Genomic DNA, 22,750 nt, shown 5'->3' with positions numbered 1-22,750 from the left:
CCTTACACCCCTTCTTTCCTGTTACCTCTCTCATACCGTACCCCTCCTCCTTCCCTCCAACATGACTCCATGACTCTGCACAACACACTCCATTACGTTCTCATCTCCTACAGTAACCGTCAGGCTCTACCCCGGGAGGTAGTGACATGCTATCCTAACCACTATGCACTTTCCCCATGGGCTCGTTAAATATCCTTACCCTGAATGTACAGGGCCTCAATATTCCACAGAAACGTAATAAGGCTTTCCGAACCTTTGCTACACTTAAAGCTCATGTGGTCTGTCTACAGGAAACACACTTCACTCCCAACTCCACTCCTAAGTTTTTGGGCCCTCGATATCCTCAGGTCTATACAGCTTCAGCCACCACCAAACGCAGGGGGGTACTGATTGCCTTTCATCGCACAACACCTTTCACGCTATGCACCAAAATCAAAGACCCGGAGGGTCGTTACCTCCTGTTAGTAGGGCAACTCCTTGACGTAGATGTCACCATTGTTGCATACTATGCCCCAAACCAAGACCCTTTACCATTCCTTTCCCACATACTCTCGGTTATAGACCACCATAAGCGCGGAACTTTAATTGTTAGCGGAGACTCTAACAGTGTAATATATCCCTTTCTCGATAAATCCCCTCAACCATCCCCAGTCCCTACCTTTAAACAAACTTTCCAAGCCATACTACACCGTTATTCTTTGATAGATACATGGCGGGAACTTAACCCGGCCAAACGCCAATACACCTTTTATTCTCATCCCCACCAGTCATTCTCCAGGATAGATCATATTTTCATTACCACTGCCTCTACCCCCCGGCTCCTGACTTCTGAAATAATTCCAATCCCCTGGTCTGACTATTGCGCCGTATTCACGGCTATGACCTTGTTAGCCCCATCCCCCGCTGAACCCTCTTGGATTATTAACGATAACCTGCTTGCAAACCCAGCTCACTGTCTAGAAACCGAAGCAGCCCTTAAAGACTATTTCTCTCTTAACCAAACGCCTGATATTTCTCCTCTCCTGTTATGGGAAGCACATAAACCGGTATTGCGAGGGTTTTGCATTAGCAAAGCATCCTTCTTAAATAAAAGCAAAAGACAACAACGTCTCTCACTGGAGCAAACATATGCTTGTTCTCATCAAGCCTTCCAGACAGCTCCTACGCCTGCCAACCGTGAGGCCCTGGAGCGATCTAGATTGGCTCTAGATCTCTTTCTCACGGATCAAGCGGAACTCTCACTCCATAGATCTAGGCACAAATATTACACTAGGGCGAATAAACCCAATACATTCCTGGCCCTCTCACTTCGCAAGCTCGACCAGCTCACTAGACCTATCCGGATACGCACCTCTTCTGGTAACCTCACTAGTAACCCAGAACACATTCTACAGACTTTCCATAAACACCTGTCACAGCTTTATTCCTCTTCCACACCTTTTGACCCCGCACAAGCTGATGCCCTTCTAACTTCCATTTCCTTCCCGAAACTTTCATAGTGCCAGTTAGTGGCACTTGAGCGACCCATCTCCCAAGCCGAAACTTTAGATGCAATTAAAAACCTAAAGCTACGTAAACGCCCAGGACCAGATGGCTTCTCAGCCACTTATTATAAAAAATTTGCTCATCTCATTACACCTATCCTCACTAATGCTTTTAACGCTTTACTGTTTGGCCACACCTTTAACCATGAAACAGTGCAAGCGAACATTTCAATGATTCCAAAGCCGAATTCTGACGACACGCAGTGGTCCAATTATAGGCCAATCTCTCTCCTCAACATTGACATCAAACTGTTAGCCAAAATCCTCTCTTCACGTCTTAACCTGTATATTGGCTCTCTAATTCATAACGACCAAGTCGGCTTTATCCCACCTAGGCAAGCAGGAGATAACATCAGACGTGCATCTCTTTTAGCTAATTTAGCCAGGTCTCGCAATATTCCCGCCTGTTTCCTGTCCCTAGATATCCGGAAAGCATTTGATAGTCTCATGGCCATACCTCAGCTATATATTGCATCGTTGGGGTTTTGGCCCGCACTTTTTAACTTGGATTTTCTCGCTGTATCGAGAGCCCTCGGCCAGAATTAGGTATCTGGGCCACAGGTCAGCTCAGTTCCCGATCTCCAGAGGCACGAGACAGGGCTGTCTTCTGTCCCCTTTGCTCTTTGCCCTGGCTATAGAGCCTCTGGCCCTCTTAATCAGAGCTCAGGAGACTCGAGATAGGAGGCACGCATCATAAGTTATGTCTCTTTGCGGATGACGTCTTACTCTTTCTCACATCTACATTGACTTCCTCTCCTTCCCTTCTCCGGCTTCTCGAGGCGTTTGGCTCGCTCTCTGGTTTAAAAATAAACCCTAATAAATCGACAGCACTCAACATCTCTCTCCCCCCTTCAGAGTTGACGCATCTAAAGCAGATTTTACCATTCCCTTGGTCACAGTGTCATATCCCTTTTTTGGGAATCAAACTGACCCCTAAGTTATCAGACCTTTACGCAGCTAACTATCTTCCGATGCTAAACCATCTTTCTGCCCTTTTGACCAAATGGTCTTCCCTACCCCTCGCAAGGCTAGGCAGAATAGCAGTTATCAAGATGTCAATCCTCCCAAAAATTCTATATTTATTTAGAGTCCTCCCAGTCCCAGTCCCCCCTCACTACCTCCGCACACTGCAGCGTCGCATTTTTTCAATGTATGGGGCGATGCTCGTCCTCGTATACCCCGCTCCACCCTATACCGTCCTAAGCTCAATGGTGGTCTAGGCTTACCCGACATCAGCAAATACTATCAAGCAGCGCATTTAGCCCAATTACCTAAATATCATGCAACCTTTGAAATCCCTCAATGGGTTGCTCTTGAATCGATAGAATGTGACCCCTTATCTACAGCTAACTTACTCTGGTTGAGGCCTATAGACCGCTGCTCTATAACCAACCCCATCACTTTTCACTTTTTATCCTTATGGGATAAACTGAAAACCCGATATCTCCTCCAATCACTGCATAATCCCCTGCTCTTGTTTCTACGAAATCCAGCTTTTCCCCCGGCCTGGCAGACACCCCTTTTGTTCAAAGCCTGGTCCTCTGCTAATTTGCTCCGCATGCATCATTTCCTACAGAGGAATAAGTTTAAATCCTTTGCCTCGCTGCGGGAAACGCATAGCCTCCCAGTTTCTGAGATATTTCGATACTTGCAGCTACAACACTTTTACGCCCCCTACACTACAACAACCAATCAGCCAGATGCCATGTCTCTCTTCGAACGAGCGTGTTACAAAGACCCTCATAGACGTGGGCTTATCTCTTGCTTATATTCACTCTTCACTACTTCGATTACCACGTCCCCCCCTCGGTATACTCATAAGTGGGAAGTGGATTTAGGTAAGAAACTCAACCCATCTGATTGGGATCACATTTGGGCCAACACAAAATCATCTTCACAGAACATTGTAGCTTTGGAAACAAATTATAAAGTTTTAACCCGCTGGTACCTGGTCCCAGCGAGAATCGCAAAATTTACCCCTAATTACTCGCCCAACTGTTTTAGAGGCTGTACGGATTCAGGAACACACTTTCATATGTGGTGGGAATGCCCAGTGGCCCGAGTCTTTTGGGATGAAATTTTCACCATGATATCTACACTTAGCACTATCACTCTACGACTTGACCCAACAACAGCCCTACTCAATCAGTGCCCCCCTGGCATCTCCAACTCGCAATTCAAGCTCCTTATGCAAGTTACGATGGCAGCTAAGCAGGTTATAGCGAAATCCTGGAAATCCCCCACCCTAAGTGTTGCAGCTGTCAAAACCAGAATAACACAAGCCATGATACATGCAAAGGTGGAAGCCACAATTCTAGACAAGATTCCTAAATTCTTGCGCATATGGAGCCCATGGGTAGAGCGCTTCCTCCTGCCTAACTTTGATGAATCACTCCTCCTCCCTTGATTTGTATGCTGTGCGCCAAGGATACTGTCAATAGCCCTTTGCAGGCAACACATGGGGTCTGCTGTAAATTTGATGAATGCTCATGGAGTCATCGTTGTTGTTCCTCTTCCCCTTCCCTCCCTTCCACCCCCGTCTGACCCCCATCCAAACTTCCCCTTATTTCTTTAATGCACTTGGGAGACGTTACTCTGATTGGCTGGGACAATAATGTCATCTGTTGTCAACTCTTATTTACCTGTTTCCGCTAGAAAAGTATAGACATTTGTAATGTGATCATCATCCATTTTTTTCTATGTCCTACTGCCACTTCAATGTCCAATGTACATTACCGAATTCTCCTAGTTTGTGTTATTATGGTTTTTTGTTAATAAAAATGTTTGAACAAGAAGGATTTTGAGCTTTATTCACTTTTTTCAACACACTGCTATTATTTTGAACACAACTGTATATTTGTTATTTTAAACAGTCTTTCCTTTAGAATCACTTTAAAGTGATGCTTCTAGCTCTGGGTGGTCCCTCCCCTCAACAGATACAATGCAAGGTTATTAGTCCTGTATTGTAAATGATAGGTAGACATGCGACTGTAGGATGAAGCATATTAGAGGGAAGGCTGCAGGGAACAGGTTGCATATATAGATGGAGCCTGTCAGAGAAAAGTAAGCATTACAACATTTTCCTCTAGAGCTCCCTACCCCTAGATATAATGAGCATCTAACTCTTGCAGTCTGGGTTGCCCCACTGCAAGGGTGTTTATTCACTTGTGCCAAGAGTTGAGCCTTAAAGTATATCTGGAGTGCCCATTTACTTACTATGCTGAGATACAGGCCCCTTTGACTCTATTTTCCATAATTCCCTGGGTTCTTGGACATGCTCAGGAAAGATGAGTTCCTCTGCTTTCCTCCCTTAGTAGCTCTGAAAGGCCACACCCAATGATGCAGAGGTAGCTGGGCAAGTGGTTGGCAGTGAGTTGGGAGGCCCTCCACTGTTAGAACCAACGTTCAGGCAGTTGGATAGGATACTAATAGCACACAGCTTCTTCAGATGACCCATCTACTATGGGGAGCACCTTCCCAATTGCTTTCAGAGTACTCCAGTTTTAGTGGTGTGGTTCCCTCATGTCCTTGGGTCTTCGGTTCCTCCAGCTGTTCACCTGTGTTACCAGAGCTACCCTGAACTTCACTGTGAGGGATGCTGTTTATGAAGATAATCACAAGTAGTTGTTTGTGTTCTGAACTATTTTGCTGAAGCAGTGATTCTCAGGTAGACTCTATGCTGTTCTAGGGTCTTATGGAGACTACATTATGCAGCCACGTTACCCTGGCTGAGACATTGCTGTGAAGAGTCCAGAGTTGTGCAGCTTTCATAAACTGTTTTGTATTATTCTACCATGCATGCATGCTCTTTGCCATCCTAAGCCTGTTTTGCACTGACTTCTAACTGCGCACCTAATTAGTAAACTGCAAGTTGCAGTTACTCCCTTTTTAAGCATTCCGCCGATGAGGCATCCTGTTAAATATCTAAAAATAAACTTTTTGTTAAATGGGGAATGTTTTATTAACTATTTTACTGGAGACTGACAGTTATTTTGTGTTTCTTCCATCTGCGAAGGATTGCACCAACTGTTGTCACCTTCTCACCAAGCTGCTTGACATTAGTTTGGTAGCCCAGTCCAGCCTTGTATAGGTCTACAATCTTGTCCCTGACATCCCTGGACAGCTCTTTGGTCTTTGCCATGGTGGAGAGTTTGGAATCTGATTGTTTGATTTCTCCTGTGAACAGGTGTCTTTTATACAGGTAACAAAATGAGATTAGCAGGAATCCCTTTAAGAGACTGCCTCTAATCTCAGCTTGTTACCTGTATGAAAGATATCAGGTAGCCAGAAATCCTGCTGAATGACAGGGGATCAAATATTTATTTCCCTCATGAACATGCAAATCAGTGCATAATTTCTTAGACATGCATTTCTTTTGAATTTGTTGCTATTCTGTCTCTCAGTGTTACAATACACCTACCATTCGATGTTTAGACTGATCATTTCTTTGTGAGTGGGCAAACATTCAAAATCAGCAGGGGATCAAATACTTATTTCCTTCACTGTAGCTACCGCCATTTTGTAATTCCACATTCACAATTAGATAAATAAAATTATGTGCATCACTTAAATCCTTTAATATCCATTATTTATAGTTTAACCGCTTTCCTGCCGCCCTATAGCAGATATACTGCTACAGGGCAGCAGGGGTGTGCAAAATTCGCATTTCTGGGTAGGGTGCGCGACCCCTACCCCTGCCACTATTTGCGGCCTCGGCTTTCAATCGTCGGGTGATTACTCGCCGGCAACCGGTGATCACAGAGCATTACCAACGAAGGGAGAGAACTGTATGTAAACAATAAAGTTCTCTCCCCTGTCAGCTCCTGTACACTGCTTTGCATGGCTCTGCATAGCAGAACCATGCAAAGCAGTGTGCCTACAGTTGAAAGCACAGACACAGCACACAGTAAAACAACACACAGCGCACAGTTAACTCTTTGATCTCCCCACATGTTAACCTCTTCCTGCCCAGTGCCATTAGTACAGTGTCAGCGCTTTTTATTAGCACTGATTACTGTACTGGTGTCACTGGGGATGTCAGTGACACCAAGTCAGTTCCCCCCAGTGTCAGAATGCCCACCACAGTCCCGCTATAAGTCACTGATCACCTCCATTACTAGTAAAAATAAAAAATAAAATTCCAGTTTATATACCGCCATTTGTAAACGCTATAACTTTCATGTAAACCAATTAATTTACACATATTGGGATTTTTTTTAGCAAAGACATGTAGAAGAATACATTTTGGCCTAAATTTATGACAAAATTTGATTGTTTACATTTTTGTACTGGACATGTTTAATAGCAAAAAATCTGTACTGTGCACAGCCATCCCGAGCAGTGTGCTTGAGCTGACAGGGAGGAAGATTGTTTGTAAACAAAACAATCTTCCTTCCCATCGGAGATGCTCGGTAATCACTGGGCGCTGGCAGGTAATTACCGGCCAGGACCCGGTGATTGCCATCCGTGGCCGCGAATGGCGATGCGGGTAGGGTGCGCGCGCTCCCTACCCGGAAATGCAAAATCACGTATATATATATATGTGATTCTGCGCACATCTGCCACCCTGTAGCAGTATATCTGCTATAGGGTGGTCCTTAAGTGGTTAATGTGCACAGTTTTTGTACATAAATAATTGAATAGAAAAAAAAAAGTGCATGATCAAAAGCATGGAACGCCCCTACACTTCCTCTTTTACTACGCTAGAATGTAACTACATTTGCCTTTTGTCGGTCGAGAATTTTCTTACAAGTTTTTGACCACAACATGATACGTTCTTTTGTGGAAAATTTGGATGACCGGTCATCCGAATCTCTAATAGTGTGCATTAGGCTTAAGTGTTTGTTGTGCAGAAAATAAATCACTTCATTAACACCTCTTAATGAACTTCAAAATCACTTGTAATAAACCAGTTCAATAAATCCTCAATCTGCAATTTTGTGATGCCACTGTGATTTCACTTGTTCCCTTTCACCACCACTAAAGGGCAGCTAGATTTGTGCTCACCATTGTTGATCGACCCCTGAATTAAGCAAGGTCAATATAGGCTTGTGATCTATTGCAGAAGCATCAGGTTTTTATGAGGCACAGATCCCCAGTGATTATCCTTTGGCTCCCAGCTCAAAGGAGAATTTCTATCTCCCATCAAATCATATCCTCAATAAAGGTGACATCATTTAGTGTACTCTGTATTACAGCTTTATTAAAACAAGTGTAAAAAAAAAAATCTTCTCACATAAAATAATAAAAAGTGCTTTCCATATAAAATCTCCCAATAGAAAGTTTACAAACTTGTCCTGATTACAGGACACCAGCCTTCATACTCCCAATGGCCAGTATGGTTCTCCCTCAACAGTGTAGTGACATCACAGGCAGATCCCACTTGATGCATATCATCCTAGCCAGTTTTTGGATGAAGTCCACATAGGATTTTTATAGCGTCAATTTGTGCTGTACTTTACCTTATGAAGGAAAACACTACAGTTACAAGGGAGGGGCAGGTGGAGCAAAATGTAATAACTGTGAGGGATGAGATGATGAGAGAAATAAACGATTCTGTTGTTAGCTGAAGGCAGGATAGGCTTCCCTGGAGAAATGTGTTTTCATGGGTCACCTAAAAGTGGCAGAGCAGGAGATATCTGGAGAGATTTGGGTAGAGGGTGCTAGAGTATGGGAGAGGCTCTGGAGAAATCCTGGAGATGAGCATAGGTGGAGGAGAGAGGAGTATGACGGCAGTGACTTTTGGGGGTGGGGGGACCTCTGTGTCAGCTCATGTTCTCCCCATTATGTTTAAGTGACCCTGTGCCCGTTAAGGGGTACAGGGTGTGAATGTCCCAGGCTTGTGTATAGTGTGTGTTCCTTTGTTCTCCGCCAGGTGGTTGCCCATTGTCTACTGCCATGTGGCTATTCCTTTGTTCTCGGCCACATGGCTGTCCATTGTTTGTTTGCCATGTGCTTCATCCCATTGTTCGGTGTCTTGGGTTGGTTGGGGTGGTTCCCTGTAGCTCTTCCCACTGATGGGGCTGGCTGATGATGTATGTATTCCCTGCAGCCTCCCACTGATGGGGCGGGCTGATGATGTATTTCCTGTTCCTGGTTGTGTTTCCCCGCCCTCTGTATATATCCTGTGTTTTGTGTTAAAATAAAGAGTTGGCTTCCTGTTTTAAGAAGAGCTGGGTGCTGTCTATTTCCTGAGGGATTTCAAGGGTGTGGTCCGTGGATGGTGTTAGGACAGGGGAAGCTGCGGTATAACGGAATATACCCAAGAGTGGTCGGGTTCCGTTACAAGGAGGATACAAGGGAGCTAGAAGTAGGAGATCTTAGGAGGAGGAGAGAGAAAAGTTTGGGTGTTATTTGGAGACAAGATTGTGAAAAATAAGGAAAAGTGAGCGCACTCCAGTGAGCGGCAAATGCACAAAAAGGAACCACAAGCCCTTCCAACCAAAATAGAAACAATATAAGTGCAGCGCTACAGACAATGTCCAAGTGGCGATTAAAATATATACAATCGTCAAATATAAAAATAATAAAGATGATAGACAGTTCAGTGATGGGGGACTCGCAGGGAGTATAGGTGTAATCCAATCCCAGGAATAGATAAATTGCCTGCTTACCAGAAGCGCAATTACAATGCGCATGTACAGGTTTCATGTAGCCGGGGTCCCATGTAGGCGCTGCTTTATAGTACCCAGATGGTCCGTCGGTGGTAAGACGATACTGGCCTGGTCGGATCACACTGCTCCTTGGGTCCACACGGAGAACCTAAAAATGCTGGGGCTGAGGTATGGGAACTCAGTGCCAGGTGTAAGGAGTAAAAATACTCATAGTGTAGTATGTTTTTAAAATAATTTATTAAATCCAATACATAAAACCATAGGAGTTACAAAACACATGCCTGCAGCCTGTAGCCAGTATAAGCAGCTTGAAAAAAAGATTCTATACACTGACCAGTGAAAACCATGGGTGGGCCGCCGGACCTCCTGACCCGGCAGCGTAACGTCAAGGCGTGCGAAGGCTCCTCCTAGACGCGTTTCGTGTCAATACACGTCTACTGTAGGGGTGATGCCCTACTGCTGCTTATACTGGCTACAGGCTGCAGGCATGTGTTTTGTAACTCCTATGGTTTTATGTATTGGATTTAATAAATTATTTTAAAAACATACTACACTATGAGTATTTTTACTCCTTATACCTGGCACTGAGTTCCCATACCTCAGCCCCAGCATTTTTAGGTTCTCTGTGTGGACCCAAGGAGCAGTGTGATCCGACCAGGCCAGTATCGTCTTACCACCGACGGACCATTTGGGTACTATAAAGCAGCGCCTACATGGGACCCCGGCTACATGAAACCTGTACATGCGCATTGTAATTGCGCTTCTGGTAAGCAGGCAATTTATCTATTCCTGGGATTGGATTACACCTATACTCCCTGCGAGTCCCCCATCACTGAACTGTCTATCATCTTTATAATTTTTATATTTGACGATTGTATATATTTTAATTGCCACTTGGACATTGTCTGTAGCGCTGCACTTATATTGTTTCTATTTTGGAGACAAGATTGGTCATGTAGCTTGGGGATGAGCTGTAAATAGTTTTGAATGTTGTTAGTTTTTTAATTTAATATGTTGGGCAATCAGAAGCCAGTGGAGGGATTAGCAGAGAAGAGTAGCAAACAATGAGGTTTTGGTAAGGTGGAAGAATCTGGTAGCAGCATTCATGATACATTGTAAGAGAGATAGCCTGAGTAGAGGCAGACCTATGGGGAGGGAGTTGCAATAGTCTAGGCGAGAGATAACAAGGGAGTGGTTTAATTTAATTAAGGGGCATATTTTTTAAATGCTACAGGGGTTGTGGAGGGGTTTAAACCCCTGTCAGTTATTTATTGCTTCTTGTGTAAGTCCTAGGGACATTTACACCATCTATTTATTTCTCCTGGTATCCACAGTCACTGGGACTGAAATGGTGGTAAAACCTAAAGTTTTGAGTTGTCAGCAGAACAGGAATAGCAGAGAATTCTTTTAATGGGGACACATGTTCTTGTCACAAATGAGAATATTTATATATTTAGAAGCAGCCACAGCCTGTGTGGAGAAGCCTGCCCTCTGCCAGCATGTTGCAGCAAAGGATCCTTGATTTCTAAAGTCCAACAATCACTCTGATCATTTAGACCCCTATAGCTGTGCAATTTATAGGAACCATGACATTTTTTGATTGCATAGCTATAGGTCTGACTGTTTACACACAGAAGGATCCATCTCTACAGGATGCTGCAAAAGATAGGTTTTTCTACCCTGACTGTTTTCTAAAGAACCTAATTTATAATTAGGATTTTAGTAAATGAATAGGATTCTTGTGTGCATTAATTTCCTAATGATGGAGATCAAACAAAATCGCCAATATTCCTAAAAAAAATATTGAAAGAGAGCCAAAGCATACTGAATGCAATAAACACCAAGATGAAGGAAAGGTTAACATAACATAATATCCTACTTGGTGTGAGCACAACTATGGGGGATGAGACATTCCCCACCAATCATTTATGGTCATGTATTTAGTACCAACCATCCATAGCACAATTGATATATATGTAAATCTAATATATATATATTTCAAGCAGTACAAAACAGTGGAAATGTTCTCTCCCCAGTGCATTCAGGTCCATCCACTACTGGAAGTGGCAGTTACAAAAATGTTGTCCCTGTCTAGAGACTAACACTGAAGGCTGCTGCTAAAGGGAAGGGGAAATTGATCTTCTACCACTGTATACTAAAGCTAATGACAACTCCCCCTACCACAAAAAGTAAAGTAATAATGCCTACTTGGGATATACCATGCACTGGTTTACAACAAGCTATGGGTATTGTTTCTTGTAAAGCCATCCAAGAGGTAGATACAATGGTTTGGTCTCCATCCTATAGTGTCAAACTCAAAATTATAAATGCAAAAATAAAGGTGCTGAATAAAAGAAACTAGGACTAACTCAACATGTTTCGCTCAAATAAAGCACTTCATCAGGAGTAAATCATATTCTAACTATGCACCTATTTTTCAAGTAAGTGAACATGCCAAATGTGGAACCTTCATATTTGAGTATACATAGCAGGCAGTAGTGTTAGTATTGTTTTCTAAAGAAATTAATCTGCAAGACTTTGTGCACTTTTTTATATAGCCGCAATGTATTTACTTGATTTAAACTGAAAGTCCAGTTGGGTTTTGGGTTCACAAAGACACTGTTGCCCAACACAGTCCAAATACTTGAGCTTACAAGTATCCCCAGATATTATTATAAATTGTTAGCAATTGTATCCCTTGAACCTTGCTCTATGGGTCTCAGTGTTAAGTATACACGCTGCTGCACACAATGTCTGCGAAACATGATTGCATGATACAAATGGTTTTCAAATATTGCATGGACACACGCAGGAGGCACTGTAAAAGTAGAGGTTCTGAGAGTTAAATGGATGAAGCTGCTGCCTATACTATAGATGCTGGAATCTTCGGGAAGGAGCACCGCAGTGCCAAAATTAAGAACAGATAGAACAGTGAGAGGGAGTACAAAGGAAATACATTCTTTTTTAATTCTCACATCCTGCTCACAGACAAGTTTTTTTTATTACATTACTGTAGTATCTTAATATTTTATAGATTAATAACCAACATTTTATCCCTCCTATAAACACCTCTTTAACTTAAGTATATTATTCTTTTTACATAATTCTTTGTCTGTGCAATAGATAACATAATGTAACATAAGACATAACATAAGACAGCAAAGAGCTAAAGCAGCCTAAATGGGGGCCTCTAAAAAGTTAACAATAGTGTTTTCCTTGTTTAAAAAAAAAAAGACTCAGATTCCTACAAAGGAAAGGCCTGGCCTGCCCTATTAATTAACAGCAACAACTTTTCCAAACACTGGAAGGGAGGAGGAATAACACAAATGTGACCTAAGTTCAAGAACAAACACAAATCTACTTTGATTCTTTGTGGATTGTGTGGTTTTATTTATTGGACATGCATAAATTTAGCAAAGAGGGAGACAGAGCACCATAATTTATCATGATTGCAGTTGTCCCAACACATTTCCCAGACAGCTGTCGAAAAGAGGCCAGTAATCAATTGATAACTTCAGCAACTTCAGGGTAGAAAGAAGCAGATGGAAACTTTGGTGGGAAGACTTCTTCTCTGCAATCTCCCCAAAATATGTCAGTGAGTAAAACAAGCTAAAGGAATATCATACTAAAGTATATAAAAGCCAAAGTTTTTCTTTGGTTTGAGATAGAATGTGGAGGATTAGAACCCCCATCAGGTTTCTATTGTCTGTGTCCCTGCTGGGAATATGCACCCTCTCTATTACTTCTGGTGGTCATTGTTGCCAAGGATGGAAATAAGGGGAAATCTAAAATATTTGGTTGTCATTGCAAGGTGAGGAGAAATATTCCAAAGGTAAAAAGAGAAGTATGGTATTTCTTTTTTTTTTTTTTAAATCATACTTACCTAGGTGGATGCAGCATCAGTCCAATGCTGCATCTGTCCGATGCTGCATCCTTTCCCTGATGGCTCTAAGTGTGAGAAAATGACTGCTGATCACTGAGTTCTCACAGCCGCTCTGAGCAGAGGGCGGTAACTGTCAGTCACCGCTGTCTTCTCTGCTCCCTCCCAAGTTCACTGCAGAGCTGGGCTGTGGAGGGGCAGGGAGCGGCTGGCTCAGGCTATCAGCAGATCGCTGAGAACTTGGCAACACAATATGGTTTTAATTAGTGTATTCCATTAAACTTACCAACAGCTACGGTATGTAATATAGAGGGCATCCTATTACTAAGATCTATTACACATTAGTTGCTAAAGCAATGTCCATTTATTTACCATATTGGACTGGTTAAGGTATTGGAAATATATTTTCATATACAACTTCACTTGGAGGGTCTCGTAAACCTACATAAAAAGGAGTAAAAGAAACATGCAAATTCTTTTTTTTTTCCAGAACTATTGCTTTAATCATCATCTTCTCCCAGTATCTGAGGAATATAGAAATGCCACTAATCTCCTATAGCAAAGGAAAATGGAAAATCAGCACATATCCTGTTTTCAAGCTATTCCCAGTAAGTCAAACAAAATAAATCTAACATTTAAAATAAAGTAAATAATGTGGAGCACATTTGTAGTAAATGATTTAAAAATCAACATCAAATAGATCCAATTACCAGTATAATTAAGAATACAGCGTGTAAACACAAAGGTATTTTTTATTTATATTTCACCTTTTAGGTAATATATTTGAAAGTATTACTAAATTAACAGAAAAATGAAGGATGCCTGTGTTCACTTCAGTTATGTAATGGCAGCAATGTTCGCCATGTGTAGATGGATCTGCTTCTTTGAAAATTAGGGGGTTTCTGTGATGTTGTGACCTGATTAATGTTTACTATAATTATTTATTAATGTGGAAATTTAGCCAGAAAATTAAGTCTTGCTAGATCACTTTAGGTTGGCCCCTTTTGCAGTTATAGCTATGTAAAACATTTAAAATAAGTGCCTATAATTTTTAAATGCGGTAATACACTGTCTCACCCTGCTCTGAACATGCTTAGTTGCTGTCCATTTTTAGGCACCATGCCGAATTTGTAGAGGGTGATCTGCTGACAGTCTAAAGAGGAACTAAACCTATCAATTTAACAGTTTCAAAAAACAGGAATGCCAGGAATGCTAACTGTCACATTTGCTCGTGTCCTTATGCAAACAGTCAAACCAACAAATGACTGGTGTTATAACAGATCATATGTGCAGCAGCATGGCAATTACAGAGCAGAGGGTTTAGTTTTGCTCAGAGGCTTTGGGATTAACAAAATGGCAGTCACCAGCAAGAAGAAACAGGGACAGCAAGGGAGGCAATTTATAGCACATTTTGATTTAGGTTGCATAATTATTAATGTGGAATGTATGTTCCTTGCTGCATAAATTATTATTTATTAATTGTTATGAGTAAAGTTCCACTTTAACTGCCACTCTAATAAAGAATAGTAAGTATAGCGGCAGTTCTGTATCCTGCCATAGTGTAAAAATATTTAATGACCAAAGGTTCGCATCCAGGCAGAATGAGGGGCTCCAAGAAACTTCAGGTAAAACCTGAGTCCTGGATCCTGGAGATTTCATAGAGACCTGGAAGGGATGAAATCTCCAATCCTGGGTCTGTGTTTTGAGAACCACCAGCACACTAATTGGGCAGGTGGGTGCTGGGCTTTTAGGAGAGACCTGACTAGGGTTCTGGGCTCCACCCCAGCAGACAGACGAGGTCGCTACTGGGAGTCAGGAGGGCTCCACCTAGGAGAGACAGTTGGGAGCCAGAGCAATAAGAGGCTGCAAGTTATGTGTACAGGGTTCTATATGAAGACAGTCTGTAGGAGGCAGACAAAAGGGCCTAAAGGGTAAAGCCAGAGCAGCAGTGCTGCATGTATCAGCCTGGAGGCTAAATGTGTATTTCTTTGGATGGAAAATAAATGCTGAAAACCCCTGTGAGGGAAACCTGTTCAATCTCTAGAACTGTGTTGAACTTTCTTTTAATAAAAAAGGGTAAGAAAAGAATACAACCAGTGGTTATGTCCTTAACTTCCCTGGCGGTATTCCCGAGTGTAGCTCGGGGTAAAGTTTCAGTACCACAAACGGTAACCCCGAGCTACACTCGGGCTTACCATGCGGTGCTTCTCCGCGATCCCTCGATCACTTACCTTGTCCTGCGCTCCCGCGATGTCCCTCCTGCAGTGTCCCCGGTAATGTAATCCGGCGGATGCCGGCATCTGTCTTCTGGGTTCCGTCCCCTGCGAGCGTCGGGACGTACGGGGGACAGAACGGCAGGAAATTTGAAAATGACTAAAAGTGACATTCACTAAAATCACATTTATTTATTTATTTCATGTACTTATATAGTGCCGTCAATTTACGCAGCGCTTTACATATATATTTTGTACATTCACATCAGTCCCTAATCCTCAAGGGGTGTACAATCTAAGGTATAGTAAAACATTACTGTATCAGCCATTTCACATACATTTTGTCCCGAGTGCTTTGTCCTGTGCCCTGTCTGCATTTTTACTGTTCTTATTGCCTGGAAACTGAGAAACGTCCATGGCGTCCAAAAAGTGTCCCTTTAGGTCAAAAGCGGTTTTAGACCAGCTAGAGAACAGCGATAGTAAATCAGAACCACTTGCAGAATTGAGTGATAATGATTCGTGGGGAAATTTGTCATTAGACACTGAAAACAATTTTGTGACTTTGCTCAGTGATGTGCGAACTTGGCGCTATATTTCAAATTTCAGTGTTTTTGGTTTGATTATATTATTTAATTAAATTATTATTTTTTATGATTATTTATTAAATTATAATTTTTGATTTCGTGTTTCAAGTTTTATCCTACCCGGGATGTTTACTAGACTCTTGTTCGGACAGATTTCAGTGAGTTATTCCTATAAAATTACAGGCCTACAATTAAAAAAATACATATTTCCATGCAAAAAAAGGTACCGCTTTGAGCACAGAAATATGGACATAATCATACCACTAGGGAGGTTAATGCTCTACCACTTGAAGCTAGTTCTCACGGTATACATATAACTGAATTTACATCATAATCCACAGTGCGCACTGCCAATCAGTAAAAAAATTTATTCTAGCTAATGGATCAGAGGGGAACATGGATTTCTTGAGTGAACTGTGTTATATGTATTTTTGAATACACCTCAATCCTTGTAGGAGTATTTACATGTACACAGCCAGATCTGAGAGTTCCTACACAAAAGAGGTAGTTCAATCTGCAATATACATTTATTGATAGAGGTACATAATATATACAAATTACACGCTAAGCAGTGTTTACAACACAATGTACAGTTTAAATCTCTTGACTTATACGATATTTACAATTTACCCACAAAACCATGTTTAAAATACAATGTACAATACAAGTGTGAAGTTAGTTTTACCTCTCAACTTCAGGTTTAGTCATCCTGCCTGCTGTGTGTGTCTCATCACCAAGACTCCTCCAGATGGGTGACCAGGCCTTATATCCCCCCCTTCTGTCTGTACTGTGGCTAATATAATGCTCACTAATTGGACACTGTACCTAGCCAATGTATATTGGGTGCAACCTGATTGGAAGTTCACAGAAGGCTGCTGTTTACCATTCATGTGAGATATGCTAAGGGACCAGAAGGCCAGAACTTGTAATACAAGTTTGACGTTAGAAAGTTTTGATGCTGCAAAACACTCAATGGTGTAAATACTGTATATTTCCATCTAACTAAAATATACTTGTAATGATAACATTATTTACATCCATTAATGGAGATTTCACATAAACTCATTATCTAACAAACTGGTTAAAGGATTTACTGGGTCACAAAGGGATGATTATATTGCCCTACAGACTGATAATCTGTAGTGAACATTTACTCTTCAGTCCAATGTAGGATGAATCTTGTATTGAGTTCTGGCAAAAATTTATTTACCTCAACTTTATCAGACTAGATTCCCAGATCCCCTGTTTTACAGGTGCAAAAGCGGAGCTTTATTATGGCTTTATTTTTAGCCTTTTGTTATTGCTTTGGCCACTTCAAATTTGTTACATACATAAGCATATTTTGCCACCTCAGGAGACCCATGGATTTGCCACAGGAGTGTGTCAGGTACAGTCAATAGGATATAACATCTGTGGCTATACCAAAAGTGTACACTGCAGGTTGATAGTAGTAGTGGTAAACTATTCATTCAGTCACTAGAAGGCCAAGGCATAGGCGAGAAGGATTAAAGAGGAGCTGGACATGTTTTTTGGCTTAGTAAGGATATGATTCCATGAAGAGAACATTATGCCATTCTCTGCTGAACAAATGCCTGGATGTATGCTATAACCTTATAGCTCACTGCTTTGGATTCATGACAAAACACAGCCTCCTCCTCTGCCTTAGCACAGAATTGGGTGCATTATGTATATACAGTATAAACAGTTCTAGTGAGAGACTACTGATGTGCACTTGATACTTCCTACATAGCATTGCTATCTTTCTGTTTGGTCATATAAGGTGATGCAATGTAAGGAAGTAGAAAGGGCGGAGAAAGTGAACACATCTCAAGAATGCAAACACAAGTTTCTATAAAGATTAGATATGTTATGGTGTAATAATACACTATTTTTGTTCTGTCACATGTATTTGCTGGCTTCTGTATGCAAAAGCTTTCTGTATTTCCAACGTGCCAAGAGGAATCCAACATCTTAATGTGTCACAATGTATATTATAATTGTTCCTTTAGTGCATAGCATTTATTCAGTTATTCAATAGAATTATTTCATAAGTTCATGACTATAAACATAGTAGTGATATCCAACCAAATGATATTCAAAGTTAAATTAGCATGTGGTTAATTGCAGGAATAGTTCTTTAATTAGTGGCCCTAAAAGTAAACTTTATTTGCTCTTCATGGTACCTGACTCCTAACCTTTCAATAATTATACCTTACACCAATCTCCAAGTTACCAAAAGTGCATATTGAATAAAACAGGAAAATTAGAACAATGCTGGAGCAGTTGCCTATGGAAACAAATGAGAATTCATGTTTAAAGGAGAAGTATAGCCAAAGCTTTTTTGGCTATACTTCTATGGATCACAGGAGTGCAGTTAGTTCTACACTCCTGTGACCTGTTTTTAGCAGACAGAGGGCTATAGAGTCACAGAGCTGGTCCAGGCTCTGAAAAGATCTGGACCATATGGCTGGGATCCACCCAGAACCCTGGACTGGCAGCTGGCTCAGCCTCTCAGTGATCCACCGAGAACCTGAGCTAGACCCTCCTGCCCCCTCCACAGCCCAGCACTCCAGTGAGCCCTGGAGAGGCACAGCAGAAAGCCTGAGATGGACAATCCCGGAGTGGAGGGGGAGAACTGAGGCATCGTGGTCTTTGATCATTTAGTTCTCTGTGCAGAGCTAGTGGGGGACAGATGCAACATTGAATTGATGCTGCATCCACCTTGGTGAGCATAACATTTTTTTTTTTTTTCAAAAGCTCATACTTTTTTTTTTTTTTTTCCATAAAAATACAAGTCTGATTGCTTGCTATGCATAAAAAAAAAAATCTGTTTTGGCTCCTATTTTTTAGCTTAGGTTTTCAAGAACCGGCCCCAGTGTGTTTACCTAAAAAGGTGACCATATTTTTGCACAAAAATGGTTCTCTCAAAGCAGTTGTAAAGTCACATCATAAAAACTATGGGGCTGATTTACTAAAACATGAGTGCAAAATCTGGTGCAGCTGTGCATAGAAACCAATCAGCTTCCAGTTTTTTTTCAAAGCTTAATTGAATAGGCTAAATTCAGAAGATTATTGGCTACCATGCATAGCTGCACCAGATTTTGCACTCTCCAGTTTTAGGAAATCAGCCCCAAAGTGATGCTTATAAACACTTTAATTTTCCTCTGGAAAATATTGCGACCACTATTATTTTATATCAAAATGTGCTGAGGGTATTAGCAAAGCGGTGTTTCTCCCACCTATGTCAACAGGTCAGGCCAGGAAGAAATGAATGAAAAAAAGAGTCGACAGTCGCTCAGGCTGAGGGGCAGTACTGGGCCTGATTAACTCATGTAGTGTGGCCCACCATCTTCCTCCTACAACATTGGTATGCATAGGGAAGAGGTTGCAATGTCTTATATTGCAAAAAGTTTATGTTCTGTTTTTTGAGGTATTGATGGGAATGCCAGTGCATATCAATGTATGACAATGCTTCTGTCCAAAACAATAAAATAAATAAAGGATAATGCAGATATATTGGTGTACCAAAAAGGTGAAGTGCTTTTGACATTACATTGAGACGTTTTAATTTCTGCCCCTACGTTCACTTTAAAGACACCCAGCTGTCTGCCTGGTGTATGATATAATAAAAGAAATATAACAAATATAACACGCTAATGTTGTTAGACTATTTCTGTTGCTGATTGAATGTTTTTCATTGATATGAAATGGAAAATATTACTAGATGGCACCAAGCATGATAGGAAATTCCAATGATATTTATTGTCATCTGTTGCCAAAACTGTATTTTCCATTTTAAATCTGTGAGACGCATTCGACCAACACAGGAGATAGCCTAAAAAAATTTTGTGCATTCACACAGAACAAATGTACATGCAATTTCCCTGGGCGAATCGCTATGCAAATTTGTAATAAATATGCCCCTAATGGTTTTTTTACACTTATTAAAAACAACACAACAGAATTTTCGAACGGTCATTCCTACAAGAGGGAAGAAACACAAGTCACACAAAAGCAGACAGCTGCTTCACCCTTGATAGCCATAGCCAGATGACCAGCATCTTAATGGAGAAAAGATTTAACACAGTAAAAATGTCTTACACTGCCTGGGTGTTCTTCAACACATTGTAAATTTTTGCACATACATTGTCAGACAACTCCTCTGAAACATCAAGGAATTCTTCTCAAATAAATCTCTCTTTCTGAACTAAAATAAGCACAGCCAATTTAATTGGCCAGTCTTTATATCATCCTTTTTGTGAACTTGCAAATAGAAAGATAAATAAACTTGTATCTATAGCTTGTGGTTAGTAGGTCAGACCCATATAAATCACTTTTTTTCCTACTTCTCTCACTTGACTGTATGCTAAATGAAAAGATAAGTCTAAGAAAAATTATCGTCTTTGGCTTGTGAAGTAGATAAGGTATACTATACAATGAGCATAGCTTAAACACTATTTTATAGCAGATCTCTGCAGTGGAATTCCTTCAGGAAATTCTTCTGTATGTAATTATGTAAAGAGATGGTGCACAAAATGCAAGAAGGTGCAAGATACTGTAAGAATGCATAATTGTGTTAATGTTATTGGCAATTTAGAAAGTTACAATACTGACTTCATCAGGGGGACTGACAACTCATGGGGCCCCCAGGCAATAGGGGATCATGGGGCCCCTGTGTCCTTGCCCAAACTCAAAAAAAGCCTATGAAAAAAAAAAAAGTACCAGGAGCATCTCGTGGGGCCTCCTACTGACCCCGGGCCCTCGGGCAGTGCCCGAGTTTCCAAATGGTAAGTCTGCCCCTGGACTTCATCATTAGTAAATTTAAGGACTCAACAACAGATAAAAAAAATCTCTGTGCCTGGAATTGATTCAATTCTACAAAATCCTAGTGCAATAGAGACATTTAGATAAGTCTAATATGCAAGATGTTTATCACATACTGTACCTTGTTAAAAAGACAAGATGCCAAGAGGGCTTTTTTTTTTTTTACACCTCTGGTCCATACACCCCTGGAATAGAGAACATGAGATGGTAACTGCTCTTCTCAAAATGTGCCCTAGAATGTGTAAGTATGAATGTAAGTTAGGGACCTTAGATTGCAAGCTCCTTGCAGGCAGGGACTGCATTGTGAATGTACAATATATTTATATGTAAAGTGCTACATAAATTGACGGCGCTATATAAGTACCAGTAATAAATTAATAAATGGTACAGAATGAAATGGGTGTTAAAAGTCCATTTCATGAATGCTTACTTCTGCAAGAAGGCTCAACTGTGAGGTGCACAGGCAGACTAATAGGAAGAACACTGAGAGGCAGGGCCACAGGAGGAGTCACTGTGGTGAAGAAGGGTGAATAGCAGCTGGCAGGAACATTAGAACCCATAACATGCTACAAGTGTGATCTGAGGCAGTTGTTGGCCAGCAACCAAAGAAGCTGACATCGGGCAAGGCAGAAGGCAGAGTAGTGGTTTGAAGGCAGACCAAAGGCATACTAGGAAGTCAGTAGAATCATGGTCAAGAGACAGGTCAAAGTCATAAGGTGGTCAGCAGAACTTTACACAGGAGTCAAGCCAAGGACACTCCAGGAAGTCAGCACAGATGAGTCATGGTCAGGAATTAGCTGAGTCAGCAACGAGCAAGCAGACAAAGGTGGGCTCAGGATTATACCAGGTCCCAACAGGGAATCAGAGCAGAGGTGCATCCAGAGGCAGGCTGAGACAGCAATGCGTAAGCAGATTACAGATACAGATGAGGGTTCAGGCTGCAGGGTAACAGCTTAAAACTAATTGGCAACTTCCTGGCTAGCGCCTTTAACCACACGCAACATCAGACCCCGACCGCTCCAGCCCTGGCAGACTGATCACACCAAAACCCTCAAACGACACAGTCATGCCCTGGAGCGACTATGGCACAAAACAAAATCCCAACAAGCCTTCACCCACTACAAATCTGCCTTCCGCACCTACACCTCCTCCCTCCACGCAGCCAAACAAGCCTACTTCCTGACTCTCATCAAGACCCTCTCCTCCAACCCTCGCCGACTCTTCTCCACCTTCAACTCTCTACTCTCTCCACCCCCACCTCCACCCAGCACCTCACTCACCGCCCTTGAGATTGCCAATCACTTCAAAAACAAGATTGACACAATTCGCAAGGACATTGCCGCAACTCACACGCCCTCTCAACCCGTCCCCTCTCACACAGCTACCCCCTCATCCCCCTTCCCCCTCGACATTACCCGCAGGGACATCGTCACTGCTAAAACTCCCTTCAACCCCGTTCCCCCTCACTCAGCTACCCCCTCATCACCCCTCTCCCACGGCCCCACCACTGCTCTGACCTCCACTTCCACCCCACCCTACATTCCTCATACTGAAGCTCCCCCAACACTCCACACCTTTGACCTTACTACCATCGAGGAAGTCTCCAAGATCTTCTCTGATGCCCGCCTCACCACCTGCCCCCTCGACCCTATCCCCTCACAATTCCTATGACCTCCCTCCCCCTCCATCCTACGCTCCCTCACCCACATTTTAATCTCTCCCTCTCCTCCGGCACTTTCCCCTCCCCACTGAAGCATGCACACATCACCCCCATACTTAAAAAGCCCTCCCTGGACCCCAATGACCCGAACAACCTCAGACCCATCTCCCTGCTCCCACTTACAACTAAACTCCTCGAGCGCCTCGTCTACACCCGCCTATGCTCTCACCTCAACGACAACAACCTCCTCGATCCCCTACAGTCTGGCTTCCGTCCCCTACACTCCACCGAAACCGCCTTACTCAAACTCTCCAATGACCTTCTAACCGCCAAAGCTAATGGCCACTATTCAGTGCTCCTACTCCTTGACTTCTCTGCGGCCTTCGACACAGTTGACCACCCCCTCCTCCTCAAAATACTACACTCCCTCGG

At 42.1% G+C, this 22,750-nt stretch overlaps 1 protein-coding gene across 1 annotated transcript in view; it reads left to right on the top strand.

Moving 5' to 3' along the window:
* The window catches only part of LOC149472001 (solute carrier family 23 member 2-like), a 194,677-nt gene that overhangs the window by 74,310 nt on the left and 97,617 nt on the right, over positions 1–22,750 (top strand). Inside the window, exon 5 of the mRNA XM_089652729.1 lies at positions 13,528–13,645. Within this exon, the coding sequence (XP_089508855.1) occupies positions 13,528–13,645 (118 nt within the window). The remainder of the gene's footprint in view (positions 1–13,527; positions 13,646–22,750) is intronic.

This window comes from Staurois parvus, unplaced genomic scaffold (genome assembly GCF_062004578.1).
Source record: "Staurois parvus isolate SC_StPar_1 unplaced genomic scaffold, SC_StPar_1.0 ptg000025l, whole genome shotgun sequence".
Classification (NCBI taxonomy): Eukaryota; Metazoa; Chordata; class Amphibia; order Anura; family Ranidae; genus Staurois; species Staurois parvus.
This window is presented reverse-complemented; position numbering and strand designations above follow the sequence as displayed.